This window comes from Rhinolophus sinicus, linkage group LG10 (assembly GCF_036562045.2).
Source record: "Rhinolophus sinicus isolate RSC01 linkage group LG10, ASM3656204v1, whole genome shotgun sequence".
In the NCBI taxonomy this organism is placed as follows: domain Eukaryota; kingdom Metazoa; phylum Chordata; class Mammalia; order Chiroptera; family Rhinolophidae; genus Rhinolophus; species Rhinolophus sinicus.
In genome coordinates, this window is record NC_133759.1 from 40,237,880 (window position 1) to 40,264,074 (window position 26,195).

General features: G+C 50.2%; 1 protein-coding gene across 1 annotated transcript in view; it reads left to right on the forward strand.

Annotated features, from left to right (window-relative positions):
* LG10H3orf20 (linkage group 10 C3orf20 homolog) overlaps positions 1-26,195 on the forward strand; it is a 96,799-nt gene that overhangs the window by 58,860 nt on the left and 11,744 nt on the right. Inside the window, exon 14 of the mRNA XM_074314087.1 lies at positions 4,046-4,180. Within this exon, the coding sequence (XP_074170188.1) occupies positions 4,046-4,180 (135 nt within the window). The remainder of the gene's footprint in view (positions 1-4,045; positions 4,181-26,195) is intronic.

Here is a 26,195-nt window from a genome sequence, read left to right on the forward strand (position 1 = left end):
CTGGCACTCGGCAGCAGCAGTCACTGTATTTGTTGATTACAATGGAGAGGCTCCGTGTCACACATAGCTTCTGGTATATGGCGGTTTCTGTCAAAAACATTACGGTGTGTCCTCATCCACCTTATTCACCGGATCTGGCACCGTGTGACTTCTGGCTCTTCCCCAAAGTCAAAATGACCATGTTTTGAATTGATTCAGGACATCGAGGCAGCCACGACAGCAACTAAAGACACTCATGAAAGAGGACTTCCAGAACTGCTTCAGAAAGTGGCAAGAACGATGGGATAAGGGTGTTAGAAGCGAGGAGGGTGTTTTGAGGGAGATTAATGGCAATATGTCTTTTACTGTAATACGTTTTTTTTATTTAAACATTCACCATATTGCATGATCACACCTCGTATGTGTTGGGAAGCTCTTCACAGTTGCGCCACTTGGTAACACTCCTACCTCTCGACCACCTTAGAAGAGTCGGGGAGCCTGAGGGGAAGCCAGGCTGGGGGACAGGCAGGGGAGGGCCAGGTGCAGTCTCAGGAAGCCCAGGTCTCCCCTCGGGTCATTGTCCCCCTCAGCTGTCCCTGCCAGGTGTCATCTTAAGAGAGGATGGGAAGAGTGGGCCAGCGCCCCAGAGGAGCCAGTCACTGCCAGGCCCTCCCACGGTGCTGGGCTCTAAGGGAGGGCACTCCGCCCCTGCCAGCTGCTCATGCCAGCATCCTCCTTCAACCCAAGGAAGACTGCTTGTAGCCTGCCTCCCAAGGCCTTGCTCACTCTGTCCTCAGGTTCCTTGACAGCTATTGCAAAAGAGGGGTCATGTCAGGCCCTGGGAAGAGGGTGTGAGCTCTGCGTGTGCGCAGGGACAGGCAATGGCAGAGCTGGCCCTTGAACCTCCCTCCCTGTCCACCTCTACACACAGGCAGCTGCCCGTAACCAACCATGGCAGTTCTCAGCAAGGCTCTGGTTCAGCTCTGGGGTTTGGGGGTACTGTGAGCCTGTTGCTGCCCAGCTCTGGTCAAGCCACTCTGTTAGGGGACCCAGAGACATGTGAGGTGTAGGCCAGGCCTGGTTGGTGAGATGATTTGTCAGCTCACGGAGAGGAGAAGCCTGCCAGACTGAGGCAATGCCCGGGCTCTCCATGTGTTAGGAGGTCACTGTGAGGAGTCCCGGGAAGACCTGTTGGAGAAGGTACCCCTGCTAAGGGGTAAGCAGGCACTGGATACGCAGGGGAAAGGAGGCTTCTGTGACTAGATCTACAGGCAGTGGGGAGCCATTGAAGGTTCCTGAGCTGGGGAGAAGCTTGATCAGAGTTGGGCTGTAGACTCATGAACCCGGCATGGTCTGGGGTGGGGTTCACCGGGACATCAAGCCTGTCACAGGAGCAGTCAGTATGGATGAAGGTGGTTTTAAAGCCACCTCTCTCTTGTATTGGGGACCCGAATGGGCTGAGTGGAGAGGGTACCTTTCTGAATTGGAACAGGGGGCTGCCTTGATGCCGTGGAGCGGTGAGCTTCCTGTCAGATAAGGGCCAGCTCCTGCTGCACTTTCCTTTCATTGAAGCGAGTAAAGGTGTTTCAAACCCCTGCAGGAGCTGGTCTGCTGCAACCCCCCAGATGGCCTTTTCTACTGGTCTCTGACCAAGGATGGTCTTCACCTCCATCTCTAGATCATTCTTCCAGGGAAGCACCTGATAGGCTGTCAGTAGGAACAGGAGTGTTCCTGTCACCCCAGCAGGATGGCCATGTGGCCCCACTGTCCTAGTCAGTCACATGCCTCTGATGTCCCCACAAATGAGTCATTTGTTCATTCACTCGCTCATACCTACTGAGAGCCATGGCGAGTTGCTAAGATCAGCCCCTCCCCTCAGATGGTTGGAAGCAGAGCTGTGAACACTGCGCCCTGGTAAGCAGCAGAGGAAATCACTCCTTTTGTGAGAATTCAGGGAGGGCTTCCCAGGCAAAGTGACATAAGAACCTGGCCTTGAAGGATGAAGAGAAGGCCCAGTAGAAAAGGAGAGGAAACAGGCACTCCTGGCAGAGGCTAGGATGGGCAAAGGCACACAGTCTGGGGAGTGGGAGCAGCATAGCTGTGGATTTAGTGGGGGCTGCCAAGGGGGCTGTTAGAAAAACTATAGTTTGGGGTCAAATTCTGATGCGCCTTGAGCGGGGCACCGCTCCAGAGTTAGAGCTGCAGAAGTTGGGGAGCCACAGACTGGCTTTAAGCCAGAGATGCAAGGCCAGGTCAGGGAGGATGAGCCCCTGGGCAGCAGCGTGGACCTGGGAAGGAAAGGGTGTGGCTAGAAGAAGGGAGGCCAGTGCCCTGGAGGGGCCACTTGGCAGGACTAAGGAGCTGGCTATTAAATTCAGGGTCTGGTGCATGTATTTATTCCTAGAGCCTAGCTCAGGGAGTAGGTGCTCAGTAAATACTGATGGTATGAATGAATGAATGAATGAATGAATGAATGAATGAATGAATGAAAAAATTTAGGGGGCCTATGCTTCTTTCTGGGCTTCTCGCCTGACTTCCCAATTACCCTATGCCAGCCAGAGAGCCCAGGGACCTCTTCCCCATCCACCCCGGTCTGGTTCCCTGCTGGGGGGCCATGGAAGAGCCCATCAGCCTGGCCCTGCCCCTGCACCCCTAGCCCTGCTCTCTGGGAGCAGCAGAGGTGGATGTCAGTGCCCCTAGGCTCATTCCAGACACCTGTACAAGCCCCGAAGGATCTGACTTCTCAAGGGCCTCAGGTACGCCTTGGCCCTTGGCCCCACTGCGGTGTTGCAAAGGGTCACAGACTTTGTGTGCTGCCCATGGGACAGGGTGGCAGAGTGAGCCCCGCAGGGAGGCTAAATGCAAACATTATGAATATACCCAGATTCTGTGACTCTGTTTTGGTATTTCTCCATTTTAAATTTTCCTGGGGTCCTTGAAATGATAGAAGGGGCGCCCGTCTTGCCTCTCCCCTTGTCTCTTGTCTCTGAAGCACCCGGTCCTTAAGCTAATCACATAGCAGGGGCTCAATAAATATGAAGAGACAGTGAATGAAAGGGCCAGTCCTGTCTCTGCCACGAACCTACGTACTGTGTGTCCTCCAGAAAGCCCACTCTTCTCTCTGCTTTTGTCGGTAAAATGGGGGCCCTGAGCTGCCTGCCTTCCAGGGCGGCTGCGATGCTCAGAACCGTCTTGTAACCCCAAGGTGCTTGTAGGCAGTGAATGGCTACAAAGCCTTGAGCTGTGGTACAAGGTGAGGAGTGACTACACGTATTCGTCAGTTTCTAGGGCGGCCATAAGACCATTCCGCAAACTGAGTGGCCTAAATAGAAGTTTCTTGTCTTGTGGTTCTGGAAGCCAGAAGTCTGAGATGAAGGTGTGGGCAGGCCAGACTCCCTGGGGGGGCACTAGGGGAGGATCCAGCCTAGCCCTCTCCCCTCGCTTCTGGGCGTCCCTGGGCTGTGGCAGAACCACGCGTCTTCACGTGGCATTGCTCTGTGTGCACGTCTGTGTCTACATGTCCCCTTTTGATAAGGATATAAGGATACCAGGTATGTTAGATTGAGGCCCACCCTACTCTGCTATTACTTCGTCTCAACTCAGTTCCATCTGCAGTGACCCTGTTTCCTACTTTCTGGGGTACTAGGGGTTAGGACTCCAGTATGTGCATTTTGGGAGGACACAACCGTAACAGTGTGCATGATGACTTATTTTCTTGGCCTCCTTTCCTCTCTCCTTTGCTCACTTGATACAGCCCTTCTGAGCACAAGGCCAGGAAAGGATAGGAAGGCAGGGGTACGCAGGTGTGGCAGACACAGAGTTAGGACGGTTCCCACCTTAAAAAGAAACCAGGGAAGCTGACCTCCAGGGAGCCTCTGGGTCCTCAGGGGGTCAGGTTCGCCCTTCATCCGTCCTCGGGAGAAGATCAGCACCCTTTTTCACTCCAGCAACTGTGACATGGAAGGGGCAGCTCTGAGTGAGAGGTGCTTGCCCAGGCACCCCCAGCTGGGTCTCCTCTGGCTGTGCCTCCACTGAGCCCTGCCCTCCCCTCCTCCACCCCCTGCAGTGTTTCAGCCTCCATCCCGGGCCTGGAAGACCCTGACTCAGCCAAGAGAACAATGTCAGAAGACGTCCAAGGAAGCTTCTCCCCATTGCCCGTGGGGATGAAGATGGAGGAGCCTTCTTCTGAAGCTGAGAACAAGTAGGTGGCCACCGTGGCCCAAGGCTGAGGGGCCTTTGTATGGTCCGCAGAATGGGTACAGCTCACAGCAGGGCCCCTGGCTCTGCCACAGGCCACAGAGGGCACACAGGGCTAAGTGACCTTGGGCACTCACATCCCCCAGGGACTCAGGTCATCTCCAACAATCCCTGACATCTGGCCCATTTTTTCAACATGGTGACCAGTTAGGCATCAAGTCTGCTCCCTGGAGCTGCTGGCAGTGGTCTGGGTGAAGAAAATTGAGGCCTTCAAGATTGGAGTCTGTAACCTTAGTGGTGAAACCCCACGGCCTAGACCCATCTGTCTGAGAAGGATGGAGACTGCTGGCTGTCTCCCTGCAAGAAACTTGCTAGACCTGTCAAAAGTCCACTAACTTGGCTGTGTTCACTGGGAAGCGAATCATGTGTTCTGCAAGAGCATGAAAATATCACACATTTTTTCATGAAGATAAAAAAGCAAATCTGAGTACCTAGAAAAGTCACAGGTGCCACCGGGACCCCCAGGTTGGCGCGACACCCTGAAGGCCTCAGCTGTGCAAGGTGGAGGGCCATGCCCACCTCAGCCCAGGACAGGGCTCAGGCTGTTGTCCAGACCAGCCCTCTCCACCCCATTTCCCAGCATTTGCTTCTTTCTATTTTGATTTTTAGAATGAAACAGTCTGGCACGGATCTCCATCCTTTCATCAAAGCCAGGCGGGCCAGTAAGAAGATAACCGTCTGGAAGAAACTGGACTCCAAGAAGTGATGCAGCCTGCTGCCACCCCTGCCACCCCGAGTCCCAGGCCTGCATGCAGCTCCTCCCACACCCACCTGGCCACCCTGCCGCCTCCCCAGCCCCCACGCCCTTTCTCTGAGCCTTTGCATAATAAACAAGCGAGCCTCTAGCAATTAGGTGAGGCCTTGGGCCAGTCTGGCTCTACAAGGCCAGAGAACCCCCAGCAGCCCTGTTCCAGGCCAAGTGCTTGCAAACTTGGTTCCTCTGACCCAGAGCTTCCGCTGTGGCCAGTGAAGTCAGCCCAGGAATCTCCTCCTTCCAAGGAAACAAACCTCTTTAAGGGGGGCAAGCCAAATGAGACTCTGGGGAGGTCTGGGTGGGACAAAACTATGCCCTCCTCCCCTTCACTGGGTGGGGAAGGACTCAGGTTCTGGCCCAGGTAGGAAACAGGGTGTGAGAGGGACGAGGGAAGAGGACACAGAAAGAGAAAAGTGGAGCAGATGGGAGAAGAGACAAAGGGAAAGATGGGGAGATGAGATGATGAGAAAGGAGAGAGCAGGAGGGAGGGAGGAGAGGAAAAGTGGGGAGGGAGGAGGAAGAATAAAGGGCAAGTGGAAATAGAAGGAGAGAGCCATGGAGTAGGACAGAAGAGGCAGTGACAGGCCACACCCAGGGACCCTTTGGTGGCACCCAGAAAGCCAGAGCCCCCGTGACCCCCACATGCTAACGTCCTCATTTAGCCCAGCCTCAGCGCTCGAGCTAACGGACCTGCAGAATCCTTATCAGCATCAAGGGCCCAGAGATGGCAGTCCCTCTGTTGTACTGGCGCCTCCGTGGTGGCACCTGACAGGGGCAGATAGCACAGCAGCTCCAGGCCCCCTTGTCTGAGGCTCCCAGAGCCACTTCCCAGGAGCAGGGCGAGGACCGCACAGGGTCTGCCTTGTTCTCCAAGCCCAGAAGAAACTTCAGACCCTGATCTGTGGGTGGCATTCACGGCTGTGCTCTGCACTTAACGGCGACTACTTGTGCTCTCTTTGTAATAGCTGCTTTTGTAATCTGAATTTTTTGAGGTTTAATTTTTTATCATTTGTATCATTCAAAGGCTTTTTATGGATTATACATTTGTCCCCTAGAAATGGATTTGAAATGATGTGGTATGTTCTTAGGCCTGCATCCTTTCTTACCTAAGGGGCCTGATATTTGTTAGGGGTCCTGGGCATCCAGCCACTCTCCCTTCCTCCCCTTCTGAGCACAAGGCCACACAAGGATCAGAAGGCAAGGGGAAGCAAGTACCACCTCTGCCCTGGCTTGCAGGTACCCTCCAGCCCTTCAGACACAACTCTGTAAAGGTTGGAGTGGAGACGTTGCTCACCCTCTTACATTCCTCCCTGAATCCAGCCTTTGGGGCTGCATGTTCAGCCATGTACTTCCACAGCTGCCTGCACAGGGAGGGCAGACCTATCTCCAAAGGGCAGGCCATGGCCCAACTCAGGGGCTCGCCACCCTGAAATGGGGCCCAAACTGAGCTGATATGAGCAGGGACACCTCCCACTGGTAGGTGGGGCGGGGGCAGTGAATGTCCAGTGCTACATAATCAAATTGTCGCCTGAGGATGAGGGAGAAAAGGGGAAGCCCTCTTCCTCATGGAAACACCAGGAGGGAGAGAGAGAAGGGAAGGCTTCACCCCCCGCCCCCAACAATGCCCCCAGCAAACCAGGCATGGTGGGAAGGTATGAAATTACCTGAGAAAGTCATAAACTGTTGACTAGAGTAGCTGGATTTTACCTTCAAGTTCCTCTCTGTCATTCCTTAGATTTAGGAAGGTCCAGGCTTTCTAAAGCAAAAAGGTGTGGCATATCTCACGTTGAAGCTCCAGAGATGGCGAACACATTGACACACATGCTGTTACCATTCATCCTAGGCCCTTCCAGGCATCATTAGTCAATCACAGCACTCTGAACCTAGATGAGGCCTCAGAATCCATCTTTAGCAAAGGTCCAGGCAGCCTCTACCAATCAATCACTAATCTTTGCCAGACATGGAGTAGCACTCTCCTCTACATGGGCCTGTTTTTAGGAAGACTTCTTGGAGGATGCGAGGGTGGTGTAGAGCCAGAGCCTAGAAGGTAGCTTTTATTAGGCCCTCTTGCTGTGTGCTATCTGTGCCAGCAGGGAACTAAGGGGCAATCTGATTATTCACTTCCCAGGTACTTAGCCTGTCTGGAGGACATGTAATCGTCAGTTGCCTCAGGGCCTCTGGGAAATGGGAGCAGGATCTCCCCTTATCACTGAGCACCCTTTCCCCAATTCTTGTTCAGGTTGACCCAGTAGAAGGCCCAGGAGGGGAAGACTATCCATGAATAGACTTAGAGTCAAAGAAAATTAAAACTAGAAGGAAACTGGGATTTCCTAATCTCTCACTTTATAAAGAGGGAGACCGAGGCCCTGAGCAAGGAAGGGATTGCCAGAGGCCATAGTCTGCACATAGTCCATAACATTAGGCAAGGTCCCTGCTGCCAAATCCACCCACTTTTCCTCCATTCCATTCCTCTGTGTGGAGGTGGGCCCAGCCAGGGAAAGGGGAAACTAGGAGGGCAGTGAAGCAAAGATCAGACTTCCGTTTCCACCTGTAGCATGGATTACATGGCCTGAAAAAAACATCTCACTACAAAACACACTGATGTATTGAATAACATAAATCAAACACTGCCTCAATTGCATATCGGAGCTCACAGGTAGTAAGGAAAGTCTTCAGGGGCTGAAGAGAGGATGAGAGAAACCAAGTGGTAAGCAAGCGCCAAAACCACAGCTGTCTGGAGGCAATTTTGTTTATCCCAATGACCCAGAACTTGGGCTTTAATGGCTGTAGGAGACATGAGACAAAGCCGTGGGCCTGAATAAGACACCAAGCTTTAAATGACGCTCCCAAATGTAAACCTGGGGCCCTCGATACAAAATGACAAGGGAACTTGAATGTCTCCGTCTCAGTCAGAGAAAAATGTTTTAGTTAAGGATCCTTCTGAAAATGGACAACCCAGGTTGGCCCTCACAGAGATTCTGGGTGTGTGCACGCATGCGTGCGTGTGTATGATGTCTATGAGGTCTGGGAAACCCAGTGAGTAACACCCCAGGATGCCTGACAGAAGCAAACACAAGTCTTCTTTGAAGATGTTCACTCTCAACCTAGACCTTGTAAGATTTCCACAGGAAGAATCCAGTTGAACATGAGCTCACAACCCAAAATTTAAAAATATAAGCTAAAGTGAATGAAAACAAATATCAAACATTAAATTAGACATGCAAGACTTTGGATATTGGAATTGTCAGACACAATGTTTTCAATGTTTAAATAAAAAAGGATCTGAAAACATTTGGAGCAAGATTCTATCAAACAAAAAAGATATGGACTGAAGTTTCTTCCAGACATGCTGGAGTAACTAGTACTGGAGTGTCTTCCGGACACTGCCAGGACAAGAGAAAGTGTGTTCTACAATCCCCTCAGCTTTCTGCGAGAGATGCTTTCTGGATCACAGTCCAGGGAAGGAGAATTCAAACAGAGTGTGACAGGATTGCTGAAATGAGGTGAGAGACTCAGAGATTGGAGAGACAGCGGTGAATGAGATTTATGGGGCAGGGTGTAGACAAAAGGCAGCTGTGCAAAGAGAACTCTAGAAATATGCACAGGGGTTTCCCTGAGTCTTGCCTGAATGCTAAACTGCACGTATTTAGGGTGTGGCTTCATGAGGTGAGGTAAAGAAGTGGATTCCACATGTAAAAGAAGGAAGTTGGACCCTCACCTAACACCATATACAAAAATTAAAATGAATCAAGGAGCTAAATGTAAGACCTGACACAATAAAGCTCTTAGACGAAAACAGGACAAAAGCATTGTGATCCTGGATTTGGCAATGTTTTCATGGATATGACACCCAAAGAACAGGCAATAAAAGAAAAACTAGACAAACTCACCTTTATGGACATTTTTAAAATGTGTGCATCCAAAGGCACTAGACAGAATAAAAAGACAGCTCACAGGTGAACATATTTGAAAACCATATCTGATAAGGAATTAATATCAAGAATACATAGAGAACTTGTAAAACAATTCGAACTGGGACAAAGGACTTGAATAATCTTTTTCCAAAGAAGACATACAAATGACCAAGAAGCACATAAAAAAGATGCTCAACATCACTAATCATCAGGGTAATTGAAATAAAAACTGCAATGAGGTCCCACCCTACACCCATCAGGGTGACTGCTATCGAAAAAAACCAGAAAAACAGCAAGTGTTGGTGAGGATATGGAGATATTGAAACACTTGTGCATTATTGGTGGAAACGTGAAATGGTGGAGCCACTGTGGAAAACTGTATGGTGGTACTTCAAAAAATTAAAAATAGAATTACTGTATGACCCAGCAATTTCACTTCTAAGTATATACCCGAAAGAATTGAAAGCAGGGGCTCAAAGAGATGTTTGTGCACCCTTGTTCATAGCAGCGTTGTTCACAATAGCTAAAATGCGAAAGCAATCCAAGTGTCCATTAATAAATGAATGGATAGTCAAAATGTGGTCTATACGTACAATGGAATATTGTCCAGCCTTAAAAAGGAAATTCCTCAATATACTACAACATGGATTAGCCTTGAAGACATTAAGCTGAGTGAAATAAGCCAGTCACAAAAAAGACAAATACTGTATGATTCCACTTATATGAAGTCCCTAGAGAAGTCAAATCATAGAGAGAGAAAGTAGAATGGTGGTTTATAGGAACTGGGGGGAAGGAAGAATGTGAGTTATTGTTTAATAAGTATAGAATTTTAATTTTACAAAATGAAAATGCTTAAAATAACAAATTTTATGTTATGTGTATTTTACTTAAAAACAAAAACAAAACAAAATAAACCCTGCAGCAAACGTTTTTCTTAATGAAGATACTTTTTAAATGCACTCTCTATAAAGTTGGGAATAAGTCAAGGGTACTACTGGCAATACCACTTTCCAAAATATATTGGAAATCCTGAAGACAATGTGGAAAAAATAGAAATAAGAGTGTCAGTTCAGGCCGCTATTCCAAAATACAATAGACTGGGTGATTTAAACAACCTCTCTGTCTGGAGCCTGGAAGTTTAAGGTCAGAGCCAGGATAGCCAGGGTTTTGGCGAGGGCCCTTTTCCTGGGCATGGCCTTCCTCCTGGGTATTGCCAGTGCTCACAGAGATCTGTGTCTTCCTTTTCTTATAAAGGCACTAATCTCATCATGGGGGTTCCACCCTCATGTCCCCATCTAAACCTGATAACCTCCCAAAGGCTCCACCTCCAAATACCATCATATTGGGGGTAGGGCTTCAATATAGGAACTTGGAGGGACACACACACACAAATCTTCAGTCCATAGCAAAGAGATATAAGAATGTGAAAGGAAATGATAAAATTGTCACTATTTTTGCAGGTGATGAACCATCAATCTAGAAAAATCAACCAAGAATCAATAGACAACCCATAGGGATTCAATGAAATGCTGGACACACGAACAACGTGTAAAGTCAGTTTCTCACAGTGAGAAAGGGAGGCCAGGTTGCATACACAGTGACACAGGGTCTTAAAGACACAACACAAGTGGGTGAGAAACAGAAGGAGATCCTAACACAGGGGCATTGGTGCCAGGAGTGAACTGAGGCAGGAGAGAATAAGAGTAGAGGGCTTGCCCAACAGAGGGTGGGGCTTCTCTGATGAGAGCCCAGGAGGACTCAGAAAGATGCAGAATAAATGCAAGGCCTCCCGTTGCTATGGCCCCTGCCGTGCCTCCCCAGAACCTGCAAGTATCTCTCCCTTCAAAAATCACCTGCTTCTCCCTGCGTTCCTTCTCCCATACAAGCCTTGAGACTGTGGGCAAGTGATTGGTCTCTGGGCCTCTACTTCCTCATCTGTAGAGTGGGGATGATGACAGTTACAATCTCCCAGGGATATGGCTGGACTAAATATGATACTGCGGAGGAAGGACTTAGCTCTGCTTGGCAATCGTGGGTGAAAGTAGCTATTTATTAATAAAATGATCAGAGTCCCCACACCCAATGTCAGCCTCCACCACAGCAAGGCCCCCCCTCCTGGCTGCCTCCCGGTCTCCAGCTCCATCAAGGGTTAAGGAGCTTGGCTGCCTGCCACGGAGGAGCAGGAATGAAGTAGCAGCGCCCACAGCAGTCTCCCTATCTGTGAGCAATCTCCTCCCGTATCCCCCCCCAACCCCCCCCCCCACCCAGGCCTTCGGAAATGAAAGCCCCTCTGGGCTGAAGCTCTGCTGGCTGCATCATAATGACTTTCTCCTATAGGGAGGTTGAGATGGGCCCTCCCTCTCAGCTCTCTGCTCTGGCTCTTCCCCAGGTCTCTGGGAGATGTCAGCTTGTATGTGGGAGAAAGATTGGGTCATTCCAGCTCCTGGCCATGTGGGGCTGGAGGAACGGGAAATGGGGTGAGGTGGGGGGAGCTGGGATGGGGTCCTGGAGTTGGGGGCAATGCTGACAGATTGGGGAGTACCCAGGCGATGTGCCCCAGCCATCCTAGGTCTCAGAGAACCAACCCATCCCACCGTGGGTCTGTAGATTACAGCCCATTCGTGAGTGTGAAATCCATTTGGTGAGTTGTGATCCGCATTTTTAAAAAGAGAAAAGGCGTATAATAAAGCACCAAGCTTTATTCTAGTCGCCTTCAGGGTAGGGGCTAGAAAACAGATCCTGGAACCCACCTGCTGGGTCATGGAACCTTGAACATGTTATTTGACCTTCATGCTTCAGTTTCCTTATTTGTCCATGGGGAAGAATAGCAACCACATTATGGGTTGTTGTGAGGAATGAAGGGGTGATACAGAAGGGTTCAGGGAGCATGGAACCGTCGTGAGTGTTGGCTCTGTTTTGTCCTTACTGTGTAAAATGTATTTCTTCCCCGGCAAAGTATGTAGTCATAAAAGCCTGAAAACCACTGGATTCGAAGATTGGGCACAGGTCCTGCTTATGGTAAGAATTCAAGGTGCAGCCTTGGGTAGGGGGTGCTGCTGTTAGCAAATTAGGAGAGAGGGGCCTGAGAGGAAAAGGAAATCCCAGAGTCCCCAGAGGCAGGTCTGTGTGTGTACAACCCTCCACAGTTTATACCACTTGCTGGCCTCCCTCACCCCATAGGCGAACAAGCTGCTGTGGCTGCTGGGATCATTTTGTGTAAATACCAAGAAATGTGATTGCTGGATCATATGGTAACAGTATGTTTAGTTTTGTAAGAAACCACTAAACTATTTTTCAAAGTGGCGCTACCAGTTTGCATTCCCACCAGCAATGAATGAGACTTCCTGTGGTTCCACGTCCTCACCAGCATTTGGCGGTGTCAGTATTTTGGATTTTGGCCATTCTTATAGGCAGCCGGTGTTATCTCGTTGCTGTTTTAACTTACACTTTCATAATGACATATGATTTTGAGCATCTTTTCATACACTTCCTTGCAATCTGTAAATCTTTTTTGGTGATGTGCCTATTCAGGTCTGTTGCCTACTTTTTAATTGGGTTTTTCATTTTCTTGTTGAGTTTTAAGAGTTCTTTGTATGTTTTGGATTACAGTCCTTTATCAGATGTGACTTCTGCAGATATTTTCTTCCAGTCTGTGGCTTGTCTTCTCATTCTCTTGACATTGTCTGTTGCATAGCCGAAGTTTCTAATTTTAATGAAGTCTAGCTGATCAATTATTTCTTTCGTGGATTATACCTTTAGTGTTGTATTTAAAAGGCAGAACCATACCCAATATCATCGAGATTTTCTCCTATGGTATCTTCTAGGAGAAAATATAGTTTTGCAGTTTACATTTAGGTGAATGATCTATTTTGAGGTAATTCTCATGAAGGGTATAAGGTCTGTATCTAGGTTCTTTTTCTTTTTTGTCCCTGCACTATTTGTTGAAAAGATTGTCTTTTCTCCATTGTGTTGACTTTGCTCTGTTGTCAAAGATCAGATCAGTTGATTCTATTTCTGTGGGTCATTTCTGGGCTCTCTATCCTACCAGCCTATTTGTCTATTCTTTCACCAATACCGCACTGTCTTGTTACTGTAGCTTTAGAGTAAGTCTTGAAGTCAGTCCTCTGACTTTTGTCTTCTACTCTCCATTTTTTAGAAGTGGAAATTGAGACACCAAGAAGTTAAGTAACTTGCTCAAAGTTACATATTAAGTGGCAGAGCCACAATTTGAACTCAAGTCTTTTGACTGAAAAGCTTGTGCTTAGGACAGAGATTAAAACACAGGAAATGGGAAAAGAGAGAAGGACGGGGAAGGGAAGGAGAGAAGGATGTCAGAAAAATTAAAAGCAACAATTTTCCCCAGAATTGCCAATGGAGGCCTCTCCTTCTCCAATGCTGGGAGGAAGTGGGGTCAAGGGCGGGAGTCAGGAAGATGTGGCCAGGCAGAGGGGGGCAAAGGGAGGGCCCTGCAGGGAGTGTGCGTGGCCTTGGCCAAGGCTGGAGCAGGCAGCACTGTGGTATGTTTGGCTAGAAGGTCAAAGCCCTAGAAGGGAGCGGTGGGAGACATGATGAGACAGTGGTTGGAGCCAAAGACTTCAAGTGCCAGAGTCAGGCTCCTGACTTCCTAAGACCCAGTTCCCAGCTTTCCACTACCCCCGGGCTGCAAGGTGCCTGGGCAGACGGAGGAGGAGCAGGAGGTGTGGCAACCAGGAATCGCCTCCCCTCCCCGGAGTCAGAGTTGCCTGTGCCCAGGGCTTCCAGCTGTCACTGCAGTGTCCTTGGTAAACGGAGCTGATGCTCCCCACCTGTGTGCCCCAACCCTGAGTTCTCAAGCCAGGAAGATTCCTGGGCCATGGACACTTGGCCACAGAGGGGATTTGGGAGCCCAGCATGGCCCTGACCAGGGGAAGTAAGTAGGCCTTTTCCACAGCCCTCCACGCCAGCCCTGTATGTCTTCCCTGGGGCCCCTGCCCCAGCCCCCCTCAGAGCTCCTCGGGACAACCAGTCTCCTGGTCCCTACAGGTGAGGTTGTTATAACACCATCTGGCCCCAGCACTCCCTGCTCAAAACCCTTCCCGGGCTCCCCATTGCCTGTGCAAATGTTCTTTCCTGTATCTTATTTCTCCCCATGCTTTTACCTCGTTTTCTACTCACAGTTCAGGTTTCAGATATGGCCTTTCGCAGGAAGCCCTTCCCCAAGCCTGTGGGGTCCGTGTCTCTGCTGGGCTTCTGCAGCACCCCTCCCGTCTCCCATAGTTATTAATGCCTGTCTGCACTGGCCTCCCCCATGGACTCTGGGCTCCTCAAGGAGGATCTGAATCTCATCTCTTGCTGATGCCCGTGCTCCTGTCAGGGGCTGATCTAGAGAAAGTCTCCAGGGAATGTTTGTTGAATGACTATGTGACCAATTGAGTGTTGGAAGGAAGGGAGGCAGGCTGGTAGTGAGGGTGGGAAAGCCCTGACCTAGGAGCAGATGTGCACGCTCCGGAGAAGACTCTACCTTACCGAGCAAAGCTCTCTTCTTCTCCCCTTACCCCACACGAGCTCCAGTGCATTCAATGCTTGGCTCATCTCTCACCCTTAGCCTTACTTTAGAGGCCGCCACAGGCCCCCACTCTAAAAGGTAGTTCTCGCTCCTAGAGTCACTGTGCCTGAAATCCCTCCTTGGAGTCTCTCCCAACAAGAGGCTCCCAGAGGCTGGTGCGGTTTCTCTCCCCCTGACCCAGGGTCAGGTGGCATGCTGATCACCCCATGTGGCCTACCTCATTTAAAACTCCCGAAGGCCTCAGGGGTAGGCACTCGTATGGGACCATTTTACAGAGGGGAGTGTATGCACAGTCCAGGGTTAAGAACTCTGTTATCTAGTGCAAGAAGCCTGGGAGTCAGGAGCCATGGGTTCAGTCCTTTGTCAATGACAAGTTTGCTTACAAACACATGTGGTGTCAGTGGCCCCCTCCGACCACTGGAGCCACCATGGCCCGCTTCTGATGCCCACTGGACTGGTGGGCAAGAACTCGAGGCCAGACTATTCTGCGGGGTGTTAGGTCCAGCCCAGAGGCCACCCAGTTTCCTACAGCTCTGTGAGCCCCTGATGACCACTAGCCCCAAGCTGGACATGACAGGCTTTGCTCCGTCCCAATTAGCCTATCACTAGAGCTGAGTGGGGGGCGGTGCTGGGCTGGCCACAATAGTGGCAGCTAATGCCCCCCGGGCAGCAGAAGTCCCTCTCTCCATCTGTGAGTCATCTGCTCTACACATCAACAAATGTGTGTTGACACAAAGGGCTACAGCAGTGAATAAACTAGGCAAAACCCCTCTCTCTCCAGGGAAGGAAGAGACAGACACCAAACCCAACAGGTACAATGCTCACTGTGTCTCCTGGTAATGAGTGCTGTGGGGAAGTAAAGCAGGAAGGGCCTCACAGAGGAGGCAACCTATGGCCGAAGCCCTGAAGGAGGTGAGAGATGAGCCATGTGAAGTCTGAAGGAAGAGCTTTCCAAGCAAAGGCCCTGGGGCAGAGCATGCTTGGAGTGTTGAAAGAATAGCGAGGGGCAGGTGGGCCAGAGTGGGGGAGCTGGGGGACAGTGGGGGAGGAGGTTAGGACAGAGAGGTAACAGTTGGAGGAGACTCTGGACTGCTGGAAGAGCTTTGGCTTTTACCCTGAGAGGTAGGAGCCGTGCAGGGTATGCAGCAGAGGAGGGATGGGACCAGACTTTGTTTTAACAGGATCCTTCTGGCTGCTGAGAAGAAGTCTGTCTGGGGGCAAAGTGGAAGCAGGCAGAATGTGGACTATTCTGAAGCTCAAGCCAGTAAGATTTCCTAAGAGATCGGATTTGGGGTGGGAGAAGAAAGAAATGGCAGGAAGGACTCCAGGGTTCTGGAAGGAGACATGCTGTTTCTGAGCTGGGAGGCTGCATGAGGAGCCTACCTGGGGAGGCGCATTGGGAACTGGGTTTTGTTTGCGTTAATGAGGGATGCCCACTGGGCACCCAGGTGGAGAGGGCTGGTGCCACCTTCCCCAGGTGCCATCCAGCACGTCTCCTCTGCAGGGGAAAGAGGAAGGGAGGGGACCTCTCAGCTCAGGGAGGAGCTTTCTGGGGGGTGTGAAACACTGGAGGGGCTGCAAGCAGTAAAGGAGGTACCAACAAGGGCCACACACCTTGAAGGGAGTGGAGTATGGCCCAGATCCTGGGGTTCCCCAGCCTGAGATCCAGGACTGTTCTCCAAGCTGACCTGGGGGTCATGTGAGGAGAGAGTTCAGGAGAGGACTCCCCTGAGGATGGCTGGAATTCTCACCTCCTTAGTTCTTTCAAGGGCATGTCACTCCTGGAAGCAGTTTATTTTAGGTGGAAACAAACAGGGCTCAGAGTGAGAAAGGTATTCCTTCCCTTTCTCTGCCTATCCTCCCTTTACATCAAGGAGAGTCTAGGTGGGTGTGTTTTTTTATCACCTCCTTGACACTTGCTAATTTCCCTTCTTAAACAAGGGGGAGCCGGTGTCAAGCTCAGAGCCTCTGCAGGCAGCAGTGTTTGGCTAGAATTTAACCTTTTAGCTTTATATCCAGTCTATTTCATAGTGACCTTGTATTTAATTAATGGCAAATCATGGCAGTGATTGGGAGTTTCTTTTAAATACCTCTAAGTTGAAAATGTGAATGGATTTAATGAAAGATATTCAATAAATAAATGTGGCAAACATCGTGGAGGTGACGCATAAGCACGTGGCATTTGGGAAACAACCCCTTAATATTTGTGTCTGTATTGTTGCTGTGAGGTTTGGTTTGTGTCAGTCCTTTGGTTTAGGGTACTTTCTGTATCTGCCCCCTCGCTGTGATATTTTGCTCCCTTCTTATTTCTTGTCCTCTGGTCGTGTCCTCTAGGAAGTAGGGGGACCCTTTGTCCCACCAGCCTCAGCCAGGCTCTAGAGTAGCTGAGGACCTCTTTCTACAGAGCCAGGTCTGTGCCCTTGCTGGGTCCCAGTCCACTGGGGGGCGTCTCCACACTGGCCAGATCCGTCCACTATCTGGATGCACGGACTTCACGCTTCCCACACTCCGTCCTCTGGGCGTCAGAGCAGCACCAAGTTTCGCTTTCTGTCTGCCAGGCTGTCAGGTCATGGCCCCCTGCTCTCTGTGCTCCATCTCGGTGACCCCTCTCCCTCTCAGCAGCCCTGTGACATGGAGACCAACACTGAGAGGTGAGAAGGCTGTGAACTCACCTGGCTGATCCAGGATGACACAATGATAGTGGGTGCTGGGCTGGGCCCCCACACTCCATAAAAGAGCCACCTGGGAGGGGGGCAGGAGCAGGGAATGAATGGAGGGAGGGGCCTCAGTACTCTGCCTCAACCTTGTGGTCAGCCTTTAAGAAGAAAGCGAGGTTCCCCCAGACATTGGGGATTTACTTCTCCCTCAGATGCGCTTAAATCTGACCCCACAGAGGACAATGCTTAACACAGAAGGCTGTCATTTCTGACAAACGAGTAGGGAAGATGAAGGCTTCTTCTTGCAATCCCTCGATATGAATCGCCATCATTTTTATCATATTTACTCTGTCAGGCACTGTTCTGAACACTTGACAGGTATTAACTTGCTTAGTTCTCCTAAAAGCCCTATGAGGTAGGTGCTTTCATATTCCCATTTTGAAGATGGGGACATTGAGGCACAGAGAGGTGAAAAGACTTGCATAAGGTCACACAGCAGGTCAGTGGCAGAGCTGGAAGTCAAGCCCAGAGAATGTGGCTCCCTTCTTATCAAAGGCCACAGGCCAGGACTGTGAGGGCAGAGAGGGCAAGGCTAAGGTCTCTGTTCCTGCTGGAACCACCAAGGCTGCTGGTGCAGAAGGGCCAGCCCCTCCTCACTGGCCTGGGTGGGGGCCCAAGCCACAGAAGCCCAGTAGGGTCCTCAGCCACCAGCATTCCACCTGGCACTGTCAACCCTTGATAGCTTTCGTGGTAGGTGGGCATGCCGCCTCTGCTTGCATGCTCCCAGTAATGAGGGGCTCACTCCCTCCTGGCAGCCTGTGCCCTCCCTGCTCTGCTCTGCCTGAAATCTCCTCCTCCTCACCATGTGAATTCAATGCCCACTGGAGTATGGCACTGCAGACCCCCAGACCTGCTTGTTCCGCCTGCTCTGGACGGCACCTGGGGGCTTTCTGACCTCTACAGACTCGGTAGGGTTTTCTGAACTCCAAAGTCTGTAGCCCAAGGGGCTGTAAGGGTATTCGGGGGAGTTAAAATGAAGACAGAGCTGCGGCCACCTGTGTAAGTGTGTATGTCTGGGCTGTGGTGGGGAAGTAGTGACTTCAGGGCTCTGCTTCCACCCAGCCTCCCCACCTTTGCCCCACAGTGAGGCAGCCCAGTGGACCGTTTCCAGGGTCTGGCCCTTTTAAATTTAGCTGGAGGAAAAAGCAGTTTGTGCAGGCCTGGAACTCAGAGACAATCAGCAACAGGAAAAAGTCATCCGAGGGGAGTTTTCAATGAATTATGGAGGCATTGTTCCTGCCCGAGGAGCCAGGGCTGCTGGTCCAGGCCTCACTGACCCAGCCCAGGCCTTTGGGGCCAAACATCGCCTAGAGCTGCGTCAGGACAACACAATGTGGGTGTCTGAAAGCCAAAAAAAAAAAGCAGAGGAAGAAAAATACTGGAAATTCCCTGTGTCCCAGCTATGGAAGAGCCTTTCTTGAAAATCAACAGCAAGGGAAAGGTTGCTGCCCGCCCAGGCGGGGGCCTCAGGGAGCGGGAGGAAGTCACAAGCAATATTTTGAGATATTTTCAGCCTGGTGTGATGCTGGTTGATTTTCCAAAACATGAGGGCCTCATGCTGGGGGGAGAGTTGAGGTTGGACTGGAGCTGACCGGGGGTGGGGCCGGGGCTCAGGATGGGCCAGGATGAGGACATAAACAGAAGCTGACCCAGTTGGAGTGTTCTGGTGTCCCAGCTGGCTGACTCGCAGGCCCCTTACAGCCAGGGGAGGCCCTGTTGATCAACAGGGGGTCTTCTGTTGATCCAAAGGCCTTTCCAGACTTTGATAAAGGACCACAGATGAATCCTGGGATCCCCTGCACAGAAAGCCTGTGAGGTAGCTAGTCAGATTCTGCTTGTTCACCTCTCCCAATGGGGAGCTCACTCTCTATTGGTCAGTCTATCCCATATCTACACAGCTCGGACTGGGAGGCATAATAACAATGCTCCTGGAGGGAACACAGTAGTGAACAAAACAAAAAAACACTCTGCGCTCACGGAGCTGACATTCTAGTGAGGAGACACAGACAGTACACACGATAACATTTACAGTATGTTAGAAATTGCAACACTTTGAAAAGATAAAGCAGGGAAAGGAGTAGGAGGTGATTGGGATACAATTCTAAAAATAGGGGGTTAAGGAGAAAATTTCTCCTCCCTCTCAGCTAAGACCTAGCTCCCTGGGATGTCCCCTGGCCCCTGGCCCTTCCACTCTCCCTGTCCGGGGCAGTCCTGCTCTGTTCCAGGCTGAGCAGGGCCAGCCCCTCACGGGGAATGGGGCTCCAGCCCCTCCTCATCTTTCTCTAGCAGCTCAGAGCTGAACGCCTTTCCCAGAAGTGGGCAGAGCATTTTAAACCCTCTATTTCAACAAATGCACCTAAGGTCCCAATTTAGCTGTTTTTTAGCAGCTGATCCCACTGTTACCTCCTACTGAGCTCACCGACCTTTGATGCCCTGCGTGGACAACAAGCCCCGCCTCCTCCATCCAGGGGTAGTAGTGCAGGCTTGCAGACCTAAGAGCACGAATTTGCATTTTTTCCTATTGTTTCATCCTGTCCATGCAGCTTACACAGATCTTTTTGGCACAAAGGTAGACCACGTGAGACAAAGTGTTAATATTAACATTCAAAAAGTGCTTTAGAATAGATAGAAAAAATACAAGACAGAAAGATAGAAACCTGGGCAAAGAATATGATCAGTCAATTCACTACAGAAATGCAAATGGCCCACAAACAAATGAGAAGAGGCTCATGCTCCCAGTTGTGGAAATGCAAATTAAAAGAACAATGAGATGCCATTTTTCTCCCATCAGATTGGAAAAAAATATTAAATATTGATGATATCCAGTGGCAGCAACGAGGGGGGCCAGTCAAGCAGTTTTTACACTGCTGGTGGGAGTGTGAGCTGCCATAATCTTTGGGGACAGTGCTCTGCAGTTTCTATTAAAGTTTAAAATGTGGCTGCCCTTTGATCCAGCAATTGCACTTTGGAGAATTTATCTTCTAAAACCACATAGACGGGTAAGGTGTTTGCTGCAAGAGAGAGAGATAGAGAGAGAGAGAATGTACCAAATGTCGATCAAAAAGGCAGTGATTGAATGAATCCTCGTACCTTCATGCTATAAAATATTAGGCAGCTGATAAAAATAATTAAACATGTATATATGCACATACATATGTATGAACCTGGAATCATGTTTAGGATATTTTATTAGACAAAAGACAAGATGCAACGTGAGGTACATGGTGTGATCTTATTTTTGTGAATACGTTTGAAAGAGTAAACTGGAAAGAAATATTCACCCAACTGCTAACATGGGTTATGTCAGAGCAAGAAGATTGGAAGGAGCAAGATTATTATATTTTTTTATGTCACTTCTCTACTGCTTGACTCTTGCAATAAGTTTTTACACCTCTAATAATTTAAGTAAGAAATACTTTCTCTTAAAAGTCACTTTTAAGCTGTTCTTATGGAGCTCTGCCTGTCACATCATCATAATGAACAAAGGACACTAAAGTGGAAGGCTGTCCTCTCCCTGGCTAACTGGGGGGTCCAGCCCACTGTGGACCCCTTTCCTGGGCCTTCTAAGGGATATTCAAGTGTCCACTCCTCTTCTTCCCCTCATACTAGCAGGAACCCCATTTCCCACTGAGCCTCAGGGGTTCTCCCTGCCTCAGTGCCCCACATTTGCCTCTCCTGTGCCTCATCCTACCTTCCCTGACCTGGGAGGGATACAGGTTCCAGAAACAGTGCAGAAGGGAATGGGCTAGGTTTCCTAATCTTGGTCAAAGATTTGGGGGTGCAGGGCCTAGGCTCAGGACAACCACCAGTTTCCATCTTGCATGCCAGCTCTGAACAGAGGCAGAGGCTGCTATGCAGAAAGGGATTCTGAGGTCGTTACTAGGTTCACTGGCAAGAGCGTTGTGACTGGTTAGCGATGCCTGCTCTCTACAGTGGCCTGGTGAATGGAAGCACGGAAGTTACTGATGGGCCACGCTTGGTCTAGGCCACTGCTTCTCAGCCTGAAATATGCACAAAAATCCCTGGGGATCTTACTGACACAGATTCAGGTTCAGCCGTCCTGGGGTACGGCCCACATCTGCACTTCTAGCAAGCCCCTGGGAGATCTGATGTTGCCGTCTGAGGACCACCCTTTGAGCAGCATGGGACAAGCATCTTTGAGACCTTCAGTCCCAGCCACCTTCTCTTCTCCCTCAACTTTTCACACATTTGCAAACAGAACTGATCAGCACTTTTTATACCCATCATCCCGCATGGTTCTCGGAACAACCCAGGTTATTGTTATCTTCCTTGACAGATGAGAAACTGCAGGTGCGAGAGGGGACAGGACTCTCTCACGGTCCCCTAGCTGCTGGTGGCAGAAATGGGCCCGGATGGCAGATCAATCATCAACCTCTTCACCCCCAACCATTTCCTCTCTGGAGCCACAAACCAGCCAGAAAGACCCTGCTGCTCCCCGAAAGTGCTGCGTTCACCGCCATAAATAAAGTCTCCGACCAGCCAGATCCCTCCTCCCTGAGCAACCTCTCACAGCAGGCTGGGTCTAGGGCAGCAATGGAGGGAAGGGAGGTTCACAGACAGCGTGAGTTATGGGCTCCAGGAAGCCCATTAGTCACCGAAGCGAGAGAAGTTAACTGGAGCTTATTAACTCTAAACGTTTATTATTCACATTGATCACCATGGCAGACAGCCCCCGCCACCCCACCCCCAGGAGCCAGCCAGTGCATTCTGATTGCAGGATGGCCATGCCTGCATCCTGAGTCCCCAGGAAATGCAGGCAGAGTTCAGACAGTCTCAGCTGCCCCTTCCAAGAGGCCAAGAAGGGTTTCTCATCAGTGGCCCTGTCACTCATCTGCTCCCCTCATATCTGCCAGCCCATTCTGGGCCAGGTCCTGAACCAGGAGCTAGGGAGCCTCGTGCCCCATCAGACCCCATCTCTGCATCATGGGCTGGCCCTGAGGCAAAGGAGGTGGGGCTGCCTGCTGGTTAGGAGCCCAATCTGAGGGTCTGCTTGGTTTGATTTCTAGCTCTGCCACTCAGCAGCAGGTAAACGCCGTGGCTTTTCAGAGACTCAATTTTGTCGTCTATAAAATGGGGGCACATTCATTCATTCAAGAAATACTTATTGAGCACCTACTATGTGCCAGGCACTTTCTAGGCCCTAAGAGGCAGTAGAGAACAGAAAATCTTGCTGCCTTCATGGAATTTATATTCTGGAGATGGAGACAGGCATAAAGCTATTAAACAAAATAAACAGAGTCATTTCAAATAGCAGAGTACGATGAAAATAATCTCGTCACATGGTAGAGACTGACTAGGGATCTGGGAGTGCCAGGGACAGCCACAGGAGGTGGCCTTTGAGCTGAGACCTGAATGACAAGAAGGAACCAGCCAGGGAGAGACCTGGGCCCAGGGGCGTCCAGGCAGAAGGAATGAACACCGAGGACGATGGCCTTGGATCAGAGCTTGGTGTGGATGGTGACTGGAGAGGAGTTACATGAGATGCAGAAGAGGGAAATGGGGCCCAGAAGCCACTGCGAGGACTTCAGATCTTATTTTCAGTGCAGTGGGGAGCCACTGGGTGGTTTTAGGTTAAAGATTATTAAGGGTATAATCATACTTGACCTCCCTTCATGGGAATTATGAAGCCTAGTGGACACTGGGGGTCATGCCTTGATCCCCAGGGCCTCCTGCCCTGCAGCTGCAGTTATCTTGGCTACTAACGGCGGACAGCTGTCCCCTTCTCCTTAACATGGCCCTTGGCTGCCACCCTTCTCCAGGGTGGGCCCCCTCACCTCAGGATGGAGCCATTCTGTGGTGCTGTTTGTATTCCAGAGCTCCTCTAGGGGGCCAGGCCGAGGCCACTCTCCAGTTGGGACCACAGCCTTGTTTGGTGCTTTGCTCCTACCCTCCTTCCATCCCTCTCTCCTGCTGAGAGCACTTCACGTGCACCCGGATTCCTGACTCAAGCTCCACTTCTAGGGACACGATCTAAGACATGAGGATTAGATCAAATGGTGACTATAATGGCTGAACCCAGCGCCTGCCACCCAGTGGTACTTCAGGGGACCAACTCATCCTGGTTTGCACAAGACATTGATGGTTTTAGCGCTGAAAGTCCTGCATCCCTCAGTCCTGGGCAAACCAGGATAGTTGGTCACCACAGATAAGTGCTTGATAAGATTCATTCATTCCATCAGCAGATACCTCCTGGTCTACCTGTGCCAGGCTCTAGCAACAGAGCCATGTCTGGGTCCCATCCTCAGGAGCCAGTTGCAGGAAGCAGAGAATATCATCAGATGCTTACTCAGGCATGTGAGAAGGTCAGGAGAGCCATCCAGGTGTGGTGAGGCAGGGGCTGCCCTGGATGGAGAGTGTGCTGCCCAGAGAATGCTGGCAGAGCACCCACCTGGTGAGCTGATGGTCAGGAAAGCCCTGAGCTTCAGATTGACAAATGGAGAGGTTGTGAGAAGCAGGTTTTGGGGTCCCCCCGGCCATGTCTCCACTGCCCCTTGCCTCAGTTTCCCCATTTGGGAAGGGCCCTCCAGATCCAGCAGGAAGCCCAGAATGTCTGCAAAGCAAAGACCTCTTTGGGAAGAGCCCTCCGAAGGCACCAAGTCCCCTGGGCCATCAGTTGAGGCAATTGAGACAGGACAGTGAACCTCCTCTGACCCAGCAGGCACTGCACAACCCATGACAACCCAGAGAAGGAGACCTACTATTTCCATTTTATAGACAGGGAAACTGAGGCTTAAAGAGGAGTAGTGACCTGCCTCAAGTCACATAACCAGTGAGTAGAGGTCAGGCAGGGTCCCAGGGCTCTCAGGCTCCAGAGCCACTGAGCCAGTTCATTCAATGAAGGTATGTCTGCACCCCCTTTTATATACTCACCAGTTACAGAGGGGAGTGGATAAAAGCATAGGCTGCTTGCTATACTTACACCCAGAGCCATCCTGCTGGGTTCAGACGCCAGCTCCACTGTGCAGAAGCTATGGGACCAAAGGCAAATGACTTACCCTCTCTGTGCCCTGAGGAGATCACAATAGCACCTCCCTCCAAGGGTTTTTGTGAAGATTAGGTGAGTTAATATATGAAAAGTACTAAGAACAGAGCTTGGCTCATCACCTCAGTTATCATTGACTTTTTATTACTATGACCTAGTATGATGCAAGCCATAGTAACAAAACATTGGAAACAACCTAAATGTTCAGCAATAGGGGAGCTATTAGCAAGCCATGATTTATTGACTTCAGTGGACACCATTAAGACAGGTGGTCTTGGTGCAAAGCTAGACAAATAGACTAAGAGAACAGACCAGAAAGTCCAGAACTGGACCAAAATGTGTAGAATTACTGGATTTATGACAATCGAGATGCTGCAGTACAGTGGGAAAAGGATGATGGTTTAAATAAATGGTGCTGGATCCGTTGGAAATGCACGTGGGGGAGAAAAGATTCTTGACCCCTACCTCACACCATACACCTGTATCTGTTTCAGTGAACTCTATGTAGCCAATCACGTTGACCAGAGTATTGGCTGTCTGTACGTTTACCCAGTCCTGCAATCTTAAAGAGGTGAACTTGGGATAATAAAGCCACTTCAAACGTGTATATAGACGCTGATGAGAAAGCCAAGGTGAATTTCAGTGGTGTCGATGCCTTCATATAAACGAAAATTTTGGTTGTGATGATTGTCCTTTCAGTAAAATGAAAGACAGCGCTTTGTTTTGAAGTTCACTCAACACAACTCACCCAATCCAAGACAATTGCAGAAGGAAGATGAATTTTAGGCAACAAGTAGTCAATAAGAAAGTTCCAATTTCCTTTGGAGAAAAAGGAAAACATGTTTTGTTGTCCCCCGACAGGGAGATGGAAAAAAAATAAAATAACCAAGGGAAAAGTCACCCCACGCTTTCCTCGCGGCTGTGGGCCCCCACCACTGTGGCGCCATGAGGAAGTCGAAGGTTGAGTGAGCAAAACATGTTTTCCTTCGGCGGACGTCTGTAGGAACTGTTGGAATCAATTATTGGAAAACACAAAAATAAACTTCAGCCCGTGGTAAACACTACCTCTTCTCTCTGGGGTCAGGAAAACAAAGGCCAGCACGGGGGTCAACATGGAACAGTGGGCAAGCATGCCAAGCAGGAGGCAGGGACCTCGGTTTCAGATGAAGCTAGCGGAGGCGGGAGCCTTCCTGAGCCTCAGTTTACCCATCTGCAAACTCCCGATCCTGTGTTCATCTCATAGAATTGGGGGTGAACTCATTCACTTGATAGATGTGTGTTGAGCTCCTACCCTGTGCCTGGCTGTGAGCTGGGGAATGGACACCCTGAGATGCTGCTTTTCTAGCACTGATGTGTGTAGGGCCAGCTTCATGGAGGGTGACCAGTGCAGTGCCACATGGACACACACTCCAGAGGGCCCCATGCTTGGTTTAAACCCCCATGTTCTGCTGTCATCATGGGCAATTCTTAATTTTTGAACCAGACGCACCGCATTTTCACTTTGCACTGAACCCTGCCCATTATATAGCTGGTCCTGGCTGTGAGGCAATGATGCTTTTTGATTGTTCACTGAGTGTGTCTGATCCCTCTGGGTTCCAAGGCTTGGCACAAAGAGGTTCTGATAAATGGTGGAATGAACATGGAGGGAGAAGCCAGGGGTTATGAATACTGCTCTACCACCGCCCCAGGGAGTACCTCTGCCACAGGAACCCCTCACGCCCTTATAGGTGCTGCGGCTGCCACTGTTTCAGGGACAATTATCTCCATTTTGGTTGGAAAGGTCCTGAGTTAAGTGCAGTGAGAAAAGCACCAACTGTGTGATTACCACGGCCTTCTTCTGCCCACAGCCTCAGTGTCCTCATCTGTTAAATGGCAGTAATCATACCTGACATAGGGAGTGCTTGTGGAGATTAAACAGACAATGTTTAAAGTGCTACAGGGCTACCAGTTTGGGGCGGCTCCAAGCCCACATCTCCATAGGCGGGTGGGGGTATCTGGATCCTAAGGGAGCTGTTTACAGCTAGAG